Source organism: Triturus cristatus, chromosome 8, assembly GCF_964204655.1.
Source record: "Triturus cristatus chromosome 8, aTriCri1.1, whole genome shotgun sequence".
NCBI classification, from domain to species: domain Eukaryota; kingdom Metazoa; phylum Chordata; class Amphibia; order Caudata; family Salamandridae; genus Triturus; species Triturus cristatus.
In genome coordinates this window covers 775931123-775947816 of record NC_140591.1, presented here as the reverse complement: position 1 = coordinate 775947816, position 16694 = coordinate 775931123, and the positions used below count along the sequence as shown (strand labels likewise).

At 45.9% G+C, this 16694-nt stretch overlaps 1 protein-coding gene across 3 annotated transcripts in view; it reads right to left on the bottom strand.

Moving 5' to 3' along the window:
- ATP11A (ATPase phospholipid transporting 11A) overlaps window positions 1–16694 on the bottom strand; it is a 791426-nt gene that overhangs the window by 442723 nt on the left and 332009 nt on the right. For all 3 annotated transcript variants that reach the window (XM_085622216.1, XM_085622218.1, XM_085622217.1), the window contains exon 5: window positions 2603–2710. In XM_085622216.1, the coding sequence (XP_085478342.1) occupies window positions 2603–2710 (108 nt within the window). The remainder of the gene's footprint in view (window positions 1–2602; window positions 2711–16694) is intronic.

Below are 16694 nucleotides of genomic sequence, written 5' to 3'. Positions count from 1 at the left end.
AGGGGAGGGTGGGAGGGAAGAAGCAACCCGGACAAGGGGTGGGTGGGAGGGAAGAAGCAACCCGGACAAGGGGAGGGTGGGAGGGAAGAAGCTACCCGGACAAGGGGAGGGTGTGAGGGAAGAAGGAACCCGGACAAGGGGAGGGTGGGAGGGAAGAAGGAACCCTGACAAGGGGAGGGTGGGAGGGAAGAAGGAACCTGGACAAGGGGAGGGTGGGAGGGAAGAAGCAACCCGGACAAGGGGAGGGTGGGAGGGAAGAAGCAACCAGGACAAGGGGAGGGTGGGAGGCAAGAAGCAACCAGGACAAGGGGAGGGTGGGAGGGAAAAAGCAACCCAGACAAGGGGAGGGTGGAAAGGAAGAAGCAACCCGGACAAGGGGAGGGTGGGAGGGAAGAAGCAACCCGGACAAGGGGAGGGTGGGAGGGAAGAAGCAACCCGGACAAGGGGAGGGTGGGAGGGAAGAAGCAACCCAGACAAGGGGAGGGTGGGAGGGAAGAAGCAACCCAGACAATGGGAGGGTGGGAGGGAAGAAGCAACCCAGACAAGGGGAGGGTGGGAGGGAAGAAGCAACCCAGACAAGGGGAGGGTGGGAGGGAAGAAGCAACCCGGACAAGGGGAGGGTGGGAGGGAAGAAGCAACCCGGACAAGGGGAGGGTGGGAGGGAAGAAACAACCCGGACAAGGGGAGGGTGGGAGGGAAGAAGCAACCCGGACAAGGGGAGGGTGGGAGGGAAGAAGCAACCCGGACAAGGGGAGGGTGGGAGGGAAGAAGCAACCCGGACAAGGGGAGGGTGGGAGGGAAGAAGCAACCCGGACAAGGGGAGGCTGGGAGGGAAGAAGCAACCCGGAGAAGGGGAGGCTGGGAGGAAAGAAGCAACCCGGACAAGGGGAGGGTGGGAGAGAGAAGCAACCCGGACAAGGGGAGGGTGGGAGGGAGAAGCAACCCGGACAAGGGGAGGGTGGGAGGAAAGAAGCAACCCGGACAAGGGGAGGGTAGAAGGGAAGAAGCAACGCAGACAAGGGGAGGGTGGGAGGGAAGAAGCAACCCAGACAAGGGGAGGGTGGGAGAGAAGAAGCAACCCTGACAAGGGGAGGGTGGGAGGGAAGAAGCAACCCGGACAAGGGGTGGGTGGGAGGGAAGAAGCAACCCGGACAAGGGGAGGGTGGGAGGGAAGAAGCTACCCGGACAAGTGGAGGGTGGGAGGGAAGAAGGAACCCGGACAAGGGGAGGGTGGGAGGGAAGAAGCAACCCGGACAAGGGGAGGGTGGGAGGGAAGAAGCAACCTGGACAAGGGGAGGGTGGGAGGGAAGAAGCAACCCGGACAAGGGGAGGGTGGAAGGGAAGAAGCAACCCGGACAAGGGTAGGGTGGGATGGAAGAAGCAACCCGGACATGGGGAGGGTGGGAGAGAAGAAGCAACCCGGACATGGGGAGGGTGGGAGGGAAGAGGCAACCCGGACAAGATGAGGGTGGGAAGGAAGAAGCAAACCGAACAAGGGGAGGGTGGGAGGGAAGAAGCAACCCGGACAAGGGGAGGGTGGGTGGGAAGAAGCAACCCGGACAAGGGGAGGGTGGGTGGGAAGAAGCAACCCGGACAAGGGGAGGGTGGGTGGGAAGAGGCAACCTGGACAAGGGGAGGGTGGGTGGGAAGAAGCAACCCAGAGGGTGGGTGGGAAGAAGCAACCCAGAGGGTGGGTGGGAAGAAGCAACCCGGACAAGGGGAGGGTGGGTGGGAAGAAGCAACCCGGACAAGGGGAGGGTGGGTGGGAAGAAGCAACCCGGACAAGGGGAGGGTGGGTGGGAAGAAGCAACCCGGACAAGGGGAGGGTGGGTGGGAAGAAGCAACCCGGACAAGGGGAGGGTGGGTGGGAAGAAGCAACCCGGACAAGGGGAGGGTGGGTGGGAAGATGCAACCCGGACAAGGGGAGGGTGGGTGGGAAGAAGCAACCCGGACAAGGGGAGGGTGGGTGGGAAGAAGCAACCCGGACAAGAGGAGGGTGGAAGGGAAGAAGCAACACGGACAATGGAAGGCAGGAGGGAAGAAGCAACACGGACAATGGGAGGCAGGAGGGAAGAAGCAACGTGGACAAGGGGAGGCAGGAGGGAAGAAGCAACACGGACAAGGGGAAGGTGGGAGGGAGGGAAGAAGCAACATGGACAGGGGGAGGGTGGGAGGGAAGAAGCAACACGGACAAGGGGGCGTGAGAGGGCAGAGGCAACAAAGAGAACAGGGTGGGAGGGAAGAAGTAACACTAACAATGGGGGTGGAAGGGAAAAAATAACATGCACAACAAAGAAGAAGAAAAATAGTACCGTAATCACAGCTCGAGCAGCAGAAAGACACTAATCAAAATGAAGCTGTCCTTGGTCCATGCTCTATACGAAAGAAGAGGAAGTGAAACTGCAACGCATTGGCTAATTAGGAGGCAGCAATCAGAGTAACAATAAAGCCAATGAAAGGTAAGCAATGGGCAGGCTCAAGGCCCATTGAAGTCAACAATCTCTCTCACAAGCCACAGTGCATGAGCTGTCTTTGGCGAGACCAAAAACCAGGATAGCACATACTCTCCAAAATCAGATACAAAACAAAAACACTTTCTTACCCGTAACTTCCTGCTTTGCTTTCTAACTAGCTTGCCATGTTGGATAACATGAACAGGGTACTCGTTCATTGCATTGTCTGCTTTATGGCGTAGCCAGTCTTCATAGCCCTAGAAAACAGTAAACGGAAGTTAAGAAAGCCTTCACAGAACAGACTACTTAATTACTTTCATTTGTTTTTAATTATTGGTCATTGTGCCCTCTAAAACTCACAAAAACAATCTGACCATCCACAAAATCAAACACTTTTTTGTCAACATGTATTACATGTACAAATCTATTTATATTTTTCTGATTGAAACCATAGTAAAACTGTGCTGAACAAGGTGGAAAGAGTACTAGTTTTCAATGTTTGCATGTTGCATCACTCTTTTAAGATGCAGATCTTCTTACGGCTATAATTTAAAGATATAAACTCAACTTTTGCCTATGTATGATTACAGCATTAATAAACTTACCTGAGTGGCTCCATTGTGGTGGCAACCTTCGTTTGGAGTATGTAGCGGCTGGCCACAGCCGCGGAGAGCCCTACTGCAAAACAGCGGACCCGGAGAGACATGAAAGGAAGTCTCGAAGAAGTGGGAGGTAAGCCGTACTTGCAGCAGAAGCAACACAGTCCGAAAGATGCAGAAACCCAAACCCGTCCCACTGTGGTGTTTTACTTGTGAAAAAAACAGCAAGCAGAGACTTTCTCACTATGAGTTTGTAATGTAACGTACTACACGTACCAGAAGGCCGTGCTGGCCACGCCTACTGTAATGGAGTTGAAATAACGGACTGAGTCTCGCAGAAACATTTGTGCCATTGATAAAGGGAGAACTTACCCGAAACGCGTCTGGCAAAGAATTAAGGTGTTTTGGCGGCTGCACCAACGGATTGTAGCACCAAGTAAATTGAAGGATTAATTAACTTACCTGAGTGGCTCTCCATTGTGGTGGCAACCTTCGTTTGGAGTATGTAGCGGCTGGCTACAGCTGCGGAGAGCCCCACTGCAAAACAGCGGACCCGGAGAGACATGAATGGAAGTCTCGAAGATGTGGGAGGTAAGCCGTACTTGCAGCAGAAGCAACACAGTCCGAAAGATGCAGAACCCAAACCCGTCCCACTGTGGTGTTTTACTTGTGAAAAAAACAGCAAGCAGAGACTTTCTCACTATGAGTTTGTAATGTAACGCACTACACGTACCAGAAGGCCGTGCTGGCCACGCCTACTGTAAAGGAGTTGAAATAACGAACTGAGTCTCGCAGAAACATTTGTGCCATTGATAAAGGGATAACTTACCCGAAACACGTCTGGCAAAGAATTAAGGTGTTTTGGCGACTGCACCAACGGATTGTAGCTCCAAGTAAATTGAGGGATTAATAAACTTACCTGAGTGGCTCTCCATTGTGGTAGCAACCTTCGTTTGGAGTATGTAGCGGCTGGCCACAGCCGCGGAGAGCCCCACTGCAAAACAGCGGACCCGGAGAGACATGAAAGGAAGTCTCGAAGATGTGGGAGGTAAGCCGTACTTGCAGCAGAAGCAACACAGTCCGAAAGATGCAGAACCCAAACCCGTCCCACTGTGGTGTTTTACTTGTGAAAAAAACAGCAAGCAGAGACTTTCTCACTATGAGTTTTTAATGTAACGTACTACACGTACCAGAAGACCGTGCTGGCCACGCCTACTGTAAAGGAGTTGAAATAACGAACTGAGTCTCGCAGAAACATTTGTGCCATTGATAAAGGGAGAACTTACCCGAAACGCGTCTGGCAAAGAATTAAGGTGTTTTGGCGACTGCACCAACGGATTGTAACTCCAAGTAAATTGAAGGATTAATAAACTTACCTGAGTGGCTCTCCATTGTGGTGGCAACCTTCGTTTGGAGTATGATTACAGCATGTAGATAATATGGTTCTTTGAATTTTTAACCATAAACTTCATGTTGCAGTTTCCATTACAAAAATGTTTCTTTTTTTTGGGACACACACAGATTGTCCTGTGTTCCAGATATAGGTCTTAAGTGCAAAAGGTGCAGCAGCACAAACTTTATCTTAAGGACCCAACGGGGTTGCCACGTACAGCTACTTAGTTTTGCTTCGATTCATGTTTCTTTCTTCCACCTACCACCTGTCCTCTTTCGGACAGATGCTGGTTCTTTATAATCCTTGCTTTCTCCCTTTAGCACTTCCTTCATACCTTTTGTGCTTTTTTTGCCCTTTTCTCTCTTGTTCTGAGTCAAAGTCTGATGATGATGAAAACTATGTACAAGTCCACTAAAAAGGATTGCTGCTTCCAATAACCTGCAGCCACGAAGGATTACCATTTCAGTAGTAGTCTTTGATTTCTCGGAAACAAAGTTAGTTATTTTTCTATTTCCCCTTATACAAAAATATGCATGGCTCCAACTTGGGTGCTATGCAATTCCACAAATAGCATGTTGCCCTGTATGCTAACACAGAATCACATATTCATATACATGTTATTTCCTATTAACCCATTCAGTACTCCTTTTTCTGGCCCTTACCTCCTAGATCTTTAATTACCATTTATATAGGGCCAGTAGCTCCTTTTATTTCATTTTCCGCTATGGTATTATTTTTTCATTTCGGCTCTCCTGCTCCATTCTGACCTCCAAACGCTGGTACCCTCTCTCCTCTTCTTTCCATCCGATTCCTCTGGTTGGTGGAGAGTAATTCAATTCCCACCCAATTCACCAAAGTGTGCTTGATCTGTTTCACCCAATGTTTGCCATTGTCCAGGCCTTCTTACTCTTCTCTTCCCCCATTTGTTCAGGAAAGAGCTCATATTTACACTTGGTTAGCTTGCTGCAAATGTCAATCAACTCTTGGTCATCACAGTGTCCATCACCCCCCCTGGGACCAAGCTACTTTCCACCACACGAGCCTTCTCACAAGAGTCTGAAACCATGGACCACACATTTGTCCTTAAGCTGGCCTCACTTTCTACGCTTCTTGAGGCCCTTCTCAGAGTGCTTGCACTGTTTTGCTCCCATGCTTCTGAAAGTGGGTGGGTCCTCTTTCTCTGTGTTTTCCTTGAACACTGGAGTGAGCAGACAATTCACACTCATGCCAAGCATCTCTTGGAGGAGTATTCATGGATATTTTTAATATTTCTCATCTTTAATGGTGTCCAGACTCTCGGACAAAACAGGGCAGACAGCAGAGTTCTTTGGAAGCACATTTGCCCAGCCTGTTCTAAATGACACCTTCCACCAAAGCGCTGCTTTCGACATAAATTGTCTTGTGTTCCAGTGTGCAGTAGCAAAATCTTAATAAATGCACAGGTATGAATGTGATTTTTAGAACTCTGCTGTGCATCAGATACAGAGTGAGTGTTAAGAGAGAGTGAAATAACCTGACTTTTGCATGTAATATACCCTACCTTCTTGCTGTTCCTTCAATCTTTCAACTTGCAATTTGACACAACTTTTTATTCCCCTCTCAAAGCGGGTGTTTATCTTTGTAGTGTTCTTCCGGGCAGTGAGAAGTGAAACAAATTAATAAAATAACTATGTGTCAATGAGTCTTTGCAGGGTTTGGGCCACTCCGCTTAAACTCTTTCTGTAGTACAGAGGGAGGACCTACAAATCAATTAACATTTACATCTTCCATCTACACATTGTACCAGAAAACAGATTTTACCTGTTACGTGTCTAGAGGGGGTCAGATGGGGCCTGTGACCTAGCTCCATTTGTCCTGGCCCCCCTTATAACCCACCTCCATAGCTTCTGACTGTTGCCCCATGTGCCAGGAATGACACAGAGAATAACAAACACTGCACCTTGCGATACACATTAATATTTCCACCTGGCAGGGATGTGGCCTGGATGGCAAAAACGGCGGACGTCCTGCTATGACCTTTCGACTACCCCCGGGAGAACATCGTCCTTCGTCCTTGTTGCTGAAGCGCACTCTGAGGTCAGTCACACAGAGGACTTGGGTACCAGCCCAGGCACCCCCCTCTGTGGAAATGCGCTGCTAGTTTGAAGCTAACCAAGAGAATACCCCGGAAAATACCTCTCCTTTGATAATTCCGAAGCGGCTTAGAGTGGACAATGGAACAAAGATGCAAACATTTCCGATCCCAGGGACCACTGGGCCACAGAGACTCTGGTCCTGACCTAGCCAGACCCTTGAGACAGAACAAGTGCAGAGGCTTTTGGATGAGGTCAGTGGTCCCCAAGGAGTTGACAGACTCATCAGCCTCAGATGCAGATCATCCGTGAACCTGGAAGAAATCCTGTCCGACCAAGTCCGATGAATCCCTCTAAGCATTGTGGGCCTGGCGGACCTCCAAGTGGCAACTGCCACTGGCTGACAGCGCACAGCGTAGCTTCTCAACTGGGTGGCTAATAGGCTAAGTTGGATACATGTGTTAATTAGACAGGGCTTTCTTCCACTTTGCCAGCAACACTGTATCCTTGCATAATAATTTCAACTCGAGGGGCCTGAGAGGTTAACGTAGCCTCATTTGTTTAAGACTAGTTTAATGTTACTAATTGCTGAGGAGACAGATGCTTCTGGGGTGGTAGTGTGGGGAGTGGGGAGTTGGGGGGCTCAAAGGGTGCAGTTTTGTCCCAAGTGGTCATACTCTTCACAGATGTGCAAGCTTTCATTACAGTGCAGCTCAGTAACAATTTGCTTTGCAGATACTCGCCTGAAGGGTTTGGGGGACTGGGATCTGTGAGAGGCCGGATTTGAGTCCTGCGAGCCCTCTGGTTCTTTAGGACTTTAGCACAGACCTAGTCATGAATGACTTCAGCGTTATGACATTGAATGTCAAAGGACTGAATGATCCTATTACAAGAGTCGTCACACTAAACTATACAAAGAAGTATACAAAAAAGTGAGGGATGGAATGCTTGGATTAATCTCATCCACTAGTAATAACACACAGGTTGCCTTCCATATGGCCACTGCCTTCCCCACTCACTTATCCATACAAGCAGTCACACACCCTCACCCACCAACACAGATACCCACAGAGGGACTCAGACAACCAATCACTCACCCATACAAAAACTCACGTACCCACTCACACACCCATACTGCCACTTAGACACCAACTGACAGACAGATACAGACATTCACGTACCCACTCACTCACTTATACATTCACTCAGACACCTAATCACTCACTTATACAGTCAGACTGCATCCACTAAAACTTTTTAAAAACACTCGCAGTCACTGGATTATGTAATCAGTGATGTCATTTGAGATGTCATCAGTGAAGTCACTGACCATTTCATGAGTGATGTAATACGTGAGGTCATAAGCAGTGCATTACGGGCCGTAAGTTATAGTTAGCTCAGCTAACTATAACTGCTGAATTTCACTGGTTTGGTACAAGTGAAGCCTGAGCCCAACTATAATGTCCCTGTAACCTTTGTTTTTTTAAGAGAATTTATATGTTTTTTTAATTACATTTCCTAACTAAAACGTCCCTGTAACCTTTGTTTTTTTCAGTGAAAAAAAATATATATACACACACACACGCACACGCACACGCACACACACATTAATGATCATCTGACACCTAATATATGCAAACCTCTTTACATGTTAGTCTAAAGGATACTGGAAGTACAACTATCTGATTGACATGAAAAACGATTTAACCCTTGACACAAAAAAGAGAAAACATGTAGGGAGGTTCTAGATGGTGTTGAGAGGAAACAATGGGGAGACCTATATGATAATGAGGAGTTTTTGACCAGTGAACAATTTTTTCGAGATAAAAATCCCACAACAATGGAGTTTTTCATGTTTGTTAGACTTAGGCAAAGCGTCCGTGCCATAACACCGGAGTTTCCACAAGAACCTCAGACCTTAACACCACTGCATGATATACTCCAAGCAGAACCACCTCGGCATGTTATGTCACGCACATACCACAACACAAAAAGTGCTTTTAAAGCACCTCAGCTAGCATCTCGTAAGGCTTGGGAGGAAGAGCTAGGTGCATCAATACTAGACAAGCAGTGGGACTATTGTTGCAAACAAACAGGATATATCTCGGCAAACAGTAGATTAAAATTGATACATCATACATTTTTACACTGATTATATTACACACCTGCTAGGTTATATATGTTCCACTTAAGGGACGACGACAGGCCCACACGATGCAGGCAGGAAAGGGCAGGATTCCTACATTTAGCCTGGGAATGCCCGACCATCAACGAATACTGGCAACTAGTGTTCCTAGCTTTGGAACAAATGGTGGGCTCTCCCCTTCAGCCTAACCCGATTATAGCTATACTGGGATACTCAGATGGGATAGAAACCACACAAAATGTTTCTAGCATTGGGCCTAATGATAGCAAAACGAAAAATCGCCTGCAGATGGGGTAAAGGCAGAGCCCTCAAAGTCAAAGATTGGCTTTCAGACATGACTACATTTATTTATTTATAAAGTTTTTTTATAGTGTGAACAAGATCCCGAGGGATAACAGAGCGCTTTACAATATGAATGAAGGAAGGACAAAAGCAATATCTATAACAATATCCATAAGAGTAAGGGAGAGAAGGAAAATACAGTGCTAAAATACAACTAGGATGGTAATACAATAAAACAAGTGTAAGCGGGTAGCAAGGGTGAAACACACTAAACAAGGGGGAGCTGTATCAAAGGTAAGAACAAAGTCAGCAGGTGCAATGTCAATGGGCCTGTGAGTCTAACCCTATTAGGGTATGAATTTGTTCATCAGGAAACTTTTGGCTTCCACTTTGAAAGCCGTCAATGAGGAGATTCTGCGAATTTCCGGTGGGAGAGAGTTCCAAATCTTAGGGGCAGCTCCGGAGAAAGCTCGGTGACAACTTCTCTTTTTCTTAAGGATGAGTGGTTTCAGGACAAGGGTAGAGGCACTTCCTGAAGCTCTTATGCTACAGGATAGTTTACGTTTTTTTGCAAGTTACGTAGGAGTAATAAGGTGAAGGGCTTTGTGTGTAAGAACAGAATCTTTAATTGAATTCGTGCTTCAAAGGGCAACCAATTGAGGGATTTTAGGACTGGAGATATATGATCTTTTCGCTTGGTATCAGTAATGGCAGGAACAATCTCTCACCTACGCAGAATTGCTTCCACCCACGTCGAGGCCTTAAGATATATGGGAGCCCCTCAAAGCCTACCTCCTCTCTACCCCAGATACCACATCAAGCTCTCAAGAGGGGCAGGAGGCGGAAAGACAACAAGGCACACAGCAAAGTGTACAGATTGCCCACAACACCACAGAACCACAGTGCGAATTTGGTCCTGATTAGACCAAGTAGAAGCATATGTTGTGTTTCCGGACCACGACAGAGAAAGACTCACTGTGCTATAAATTCTCTGTAACATGTGCACAAAACGAAGACCTCTGAATAGATTACCAGGAACCAACTAACAAGTAATGTTTTTTATGAGTACTGATAAATGCAACACACCTACGCCAACACACACTGAATACAATGCATAATACTGAGACTGTAAGAAATATTTATTTTTCACTTGTTCTATTATTGAAAGCAGATGTTAAGTATAAGCTGTACTGATTATATGAAACTGCTAATAAATTTTTTTTTAAAAACCTTTGACACAAAAATATAAGTGTGCATGCAGCACAACCTTGTCTCTTTTGGAGCCTAGACAGTAGTTTATTGACTCTTCGAAGTGATGCAATAACTACTAGAACATCACATTCAGAGCCAATCCATCTAGTTATTTTTTAAGTATGGCTCAAAAGAAGAGCTATTGATTCCATTTAAAACAGTGTTCAGATCCCAAATTGCAGCCATTTTTCTAGCTCATGATAGCATGTTTCAGTGTGTCTATAAGGGCGTTCATCCTTGGATTCTCAATTGAAGACCCACAATGTTAGCACACTCATATTCCATTAGAGAAGTAAGACGCACTCCCATATATGCCAAATCTAGAAAATACTAAAATGTGCCATCCACCTAGACACGGAGATGCAAGCCAAATATTTTCACCTGGTAAACACCACACACTGAGGCCCCCATAAAAACTTTTAAACCACTCACTTAAACTGGGGTTCACCAGGCAGGTGTCTGAATCAAAGTCTCAAACCTCTTAGTTCCCTGCCGTAGGGCTCTTCACAGAGCAAATAAATATCCCAGCATGCATAAAGCACGCATATGATGAAAAGCCCAGGCCGTTGGATCGTTACCCAACAGCCTGAAGGGGGTTGCTTCCGTGGGGTGCCTCCTACTTTCCTGTACACCACACACCGCTATATTGCTTTACAATATTAGTACTCTATAGGAACCAGACGGTAATTGGTCATAGCAACCCCTAGCTAAATTGTTCAAATCTAAACGGCGTTTTCTAATGTAACAGAACAGTACGCAGGGTGTTGGAACGAGGCGAATCTTGATGTCACAAATAATGAGGGCTAAAAGGTCGATATGACTCCTGTTTCTCAGGGGTTTTACCTTTTTTTTTTAGCAGAGTGACTAGTAAGGCCTCTTGTTTGGTTGGAGGAAGGCATCAATGTGTGTATGAGTCTTTAAACAGGTGTAACATACGTAGGGCTGGGATATCGGCAAATTCTGGATAAAATGCTGTCAGTAGGCCATCCACATGAGGCGCTTTACCCAACTGTAGGCTTTTAATTACCATAGTTATCTCCTCTTTCGTGATAGGCTGACTCAGGTATACTTGCCTGTGATTATCCATTCAGGTTCAGGCTAGAGCAACATAATTTACATAATGTAATCTGCTACTCACTCTGTGCCTGATCTCAGTTTAGACTGATGTAAATTGGAGAAGTAGGAGTGAAAACTCCCTAGGATCTCACCAGCATCTAGGCTGTTGCTACCTCCACTGTCCCGAATACATGTAACTTCATTGGCGGCCCAGAGCTTCCTCAATAAATATGCTCATAACTTAGGTGCCCGCTCCCCCTCTCCGTACCTACGTGCTTCTGCATAATTGCCTAGGAACCACAGTTCTGACCATGCCACTTCATTATATCAAGAAATTTTCCCCCAACCTGCTCACTAGGTAAGTAAGGCTGAGTCTAAAGTAGATTGGCAGGTTTGCTCAAGTTTCTTGTTGTCTACTCATATGGGTTCTAAGCAAGCAAAGCATGTCATTATGTTTAGAACAACATGCCCCAGGGATCACAGTTTTAATTGGAACCCACATCGTACTCATCACAGGTACAAAGCCTATATTTACTTTAAAAGATTGCTGAATTTCTTGGCTGATCTGGTTTTGGACAACTTCATCTTTTAATTAGTCTGGCATCAGCCTCCAGAGCATGCGTGTTGTGAATGCATTCATAGCATACAAGGTTAGCAGCAAAGAGAGGTGGCCTGATGGAATGCCAACTAGATGATGTGTATCTATTAGCCTTATGCTCACATCTATCGATGATATCCAATAATCCAGCCTCGCACACGTCATGAGCTGTGGATATATACGTGTCTTTACGCTGTGACACATTTCATGACCTCCAGATCCAACAAATCATACTCCACCATGATGTTCCTAGTGGAAGTGGCTGCAGGTTCCACCACCCTGGCACAACCCAGCATCTATCTAGGGCAGGCTTCAACACTACACCGAGGTCACCAAACCATAATACCATTTTTGAGGGACAGTACAGTCACCAAAGACCAAAGGGAGAGGCAAAATCATAGGTTGTCAATATTGGGCCCATACTTGTCAACCAGTGTGATATGACTGGCAGAAATAATTCCCCACACAATGACATATCAGCTTTGTCTGTTTTCCGTTGTACGCATATCATGAAACTGTAATCCTGTTTTCTCAAAATCGCCTCCCCACTGGCGTACGCTGAATATAACGAAGGATATATGTGTATCAACCACTTACTCCCTAGTTGCTTCTCTGTGGGTCTGGTTAGGTGGGATTCTTGCAGAAACACCACAGAAATGTCGTGTCTCATATGATAAGCATATATTTGACGTGTTTTATGGGGGTTGTTCTGTCCTCAAATGTTCAGTGTTAGAAAACGTTACTTTCATTTAGACAGCATTATTCTATATATAAATGCAGTGGCACTAGTGTATGAACTACACCTACATCATTAGTAATTATGCAACTAGTGTAAAATGAGAATAGTATTTCTACTTGATAATGTGTGGGCCTGTATATGTTTATTTTCCTCTTGAACCAATACATACCCCACAACAATAACCCCAACACACCAATGAATATGCCCTTCAACCCCACCTAATAACTACTACTACTAAAATGATCAGCCCAGACAGGGCCAACATAGAAACCACACATAACACTGATGTATGGGCGTTACCCATGGAAGGTAGCCAGATAGTCAGCGGTGCTCTACCACCAAGGTGGAGATGGCCTGTTATGTATATGTGGTCAATATAATAAGAGTTATATACTGCTCTACATATTACCTTTAGAAAATGATATACCATTAGGGACTCTATAAGAGCAGTTTTAACAAGATTACATAACGTCTTATAAACAGTCAACACAGCACTACTTGGTCAGGGAACATCTGTAAGTTCTAGTTTTTGTCACTGTTCAGGATTTCATACTCTACACAATTTGATACTGACTTTGACACACCATCAAAAATAAAATGCTGTATCCTTCATTTTTTTTTTTAAAACAGATTTTTATTAAGTTTCATGTAAATACACACATATCCCCGCCGCCCATGAACTGAGCGATAGCGAAGATCAGAAGGAAGTACCACCAACAGCCCATCAGTCTCAGCCTAGACCCCTATCCAATGTCCCCTGAAGTATCCTCAAGTCCCTGCTACCCGCCTTACATGTATAATTCAATGCAACAGAATGGAACAACAGTCCCCCCTCCCCCTTCCCGCCCCTCCCGCTCAGTAACTTCCCCAACACAGCCCCTTCGTATCCTTGGTAGTTCATATTGTGCTTTTTGCATGCAGTGCATAATACTGAATTTGAGTCACGATAATTGAGAACCTTTGCTATGATGGAACATGCTGGTGCCCTTTGGAGTTTCTTGGGATAGTGCACACGGTGTGTTCGCTCGATTACCATGGGGCGTGACAGGTTATCTTTACCAAAAATGGCTGTATGTTTTTCAAATGTATTTCCATTAGTCCAGTGTTTGTGGATTCGGGGATGTCAAAAATGCACATGTTACTGCAACAGGATCGCGCTTCAAGATCTTCAGCTTTTGCTTTGATCACGGCCAACACCTTTTCCGTGTTCAATAATTTATCTGTCTTTAGCTCCAAGTCGCATTCTACATCACAGATGCGCTGTTCTGCTTCATTTAGCCTCTGTATGTTTATCGATCTAGCTAGCCATGAAGTCAATACAATGGTTTAAGGAGTCTATTTTCCCATCAACTGACATGAGGCTCTGTTGCATTGGTTGCAGGAGCAATCTCATTTCAGTGTCCAATGACGAAGTGTTGATGTGCGGTATCTTTCCAGCTTCATTCTCCAGATCCAGTGTTTTTGTTTTTCTGCAGGATTCAATGGAGAGCCTGGATCACTTATTATCAGATTTACCCATTTCATTAGGTAAATGTGCAGCACTGCAGAAGTTACCATCACAACAGCTATAAGCAAAGGCTGTGTTATCGGTCACCCTCCTTCAATATTCTCCAACCCTATAGTTTGTTCCCTGTAAGTGTACGAGACCCAGTAGATCCCTGGTGCAAGAGCCCAGTTGTCTTGTCCGAGATCAGCTGTGGAAATCCAGCCTTGACAGAATAAATAAAGTATTGTGCTTCCCAAAGTGTATCAATAGCTACAGTGAAGATTTGATTTCAACCAACAGGATGTATTTTTCATGATACAACCTACACATGTACAAACCATGCACACCTGGGGCCCAGAAAGACATCTTGCATGTATTGGCCCGAGCAGACCTCAATTAGCTTCAGTGATTTTGCATTCAGCAATACATCCTATGATTGCGTCTTTCAGGAAGGATGCAGACAGCACTGATTAATAATGGAACACCATTTGTTCCTACCGTGAATGCACACTGATGGTTTCTCCCCTCCAGCTGCCAAATGATCGCGAGGAGCCGGAGGGTGTTTGATAGTCTTGTGGCTTCCACAGCCACGCACCTAGCGTAGATGGCACTCGTCACAGGGCCTCCTCACGTCAATGGAGGTGAGCTCTATAGGCTGCAGCCCACGACCACACTCACCACCGACAGCCTACAATGACGGCGGCCAAAGTCCATGGAGCACAATAGTGGCCCGACCAGGCCAGCACCACAAAGCTGCCTCAATGCCGTCTCACAAGTCTTTGACAACTCTACCTGGTATCCTGATTTCATGGAGCCCGCAGTCAACCAAGGTGGACCCACGTAGAGCTGTCACCCGCAGACCTGGCCATACTGGCTATTGCTGATGTAAAATTTGACTTGCGCTTGAAGCCTAGGGGAGAAAGAGGAGTCTATGGCCTTAATCCAAGAGTTGAGTGCCGTAGCCAGATGGATCGTGGATGATTTAACCCTGGCCTGCAGAGTTGCACTAAGGTGGCGCCATCTTGCGACTGGCACTCTTGCGCCCTAGCTTGACTTTATTTGCTTTCCTTTTCTGTCATTTAACAGAGTATGTTTAGCCAAACTGGCAAAAAGAAGAGGGCTGAGCAACATTTGATCCTTTCCATCTGTATCAACTTTTCAGAATCAATAGAATTCTTTACAATCTTCTCTGTCAAAGTCTGAAGCACAGTCTTATTCAACCTTACCCTGGAACTAGAATAGTTAGGCTAGAAATGCTACATAGTATTCCTGAAAGCAAATGTGAAAGCAGCCCCACTGTCTGAGCCCAAGTGTAGGGAAAAGGAATAACAGTAGTAGAAAGAAGTGGAATCTTTATTCTATCCATAAATTCTTTCAAGAACTGGAATTTGTGGGAGAAGGATTGGAATGCAGATAGAAATAGCCTCTAGTAATAATTAGGACTCCCGGTTTTATGGTATATATTTTTTTGCCATTTCCGTCTGTATTTATCCATATTTATTTTTTGGGCATTTTATCTGTATTTAGCCACATTTATTTTTGCCGCAAGCAAAAGTTGACGCTGCAGCTAGTATTTTTCCACATTTATTTAAATTGACAATGCACACATGCACTCGGTTGTTACTGGCCAACACAATACATTAATCGGAAAACTTTGCCATTTGCAGAATGTCCCAAATACGCTTAAAAGTGCTATCACTAACGGGGCTTCCCTTTGGAGGGGACGATCACAACCTATCGCTCTTTGCAGGTGATATTCTTTTATATCTAACCAAACCATCCTCCTCCCTTACAGCATTACATTTAGAATTGACTACATTTGAACAAGTGGCGGGTTGCAAAATTAATGCGGACAAATCCTTTATCCTTAACCTTACATTACCAATACCTGAGGTAGAGACACTGAAGAAATGCACCCCCTTCAATATTTGGGTGTACAGTTGACTCCGACCATAGAGGGTCTTTATAGGGCCAATTTTCCTCATCTCCTCCAAAAACTCCAGGGCGACCTTAAGCGATGGAAGCCAATGTTCATTTCCTGGCTAGGCTGCATACATGCAATCAAAATGACAGTACTCCCAAAATTCTTATATCTTTTCCAAGCGCTGCCTATACAAGTTGACAAAGACCTCCTCCCTAAACTGCGATCACTAATTACCCCCTTCGTCTGGCAGGGAGGACGTGAACGCCTACCGTTTCACATGCTACGACGACCAAGAGACGAGGGAGGTGTAGGACTACCCGACCTTGGCCTCTACTACAAGGCGGCGCAACTCCGGATAGCCACGGAATGGTCAAACAGGCTTCCGAAAAACATTGGTTACATATGGATAGGGCCATTGCGGGGAGGTCGATATGGGATTTATTATGGAAACCCAAAAAGGATAGGCCAGCCAACGCGTATATTAGCACCCTCACACGCACCATTTTCAGGTTTGGGACTCCATTTCTGGGGGAGCTGAATGGACTACATTTCCCTCACCACACATGCCGATACACTTCAACCTGGCATTTCCACCAGCTCTCAATGAGGGGCCCTTTGATGCTTGGAAGGAGGGGGGATGCCTCATGTTACAAGACCTATTTCACAACTATGATATCATAACCTTTGAGACCTGC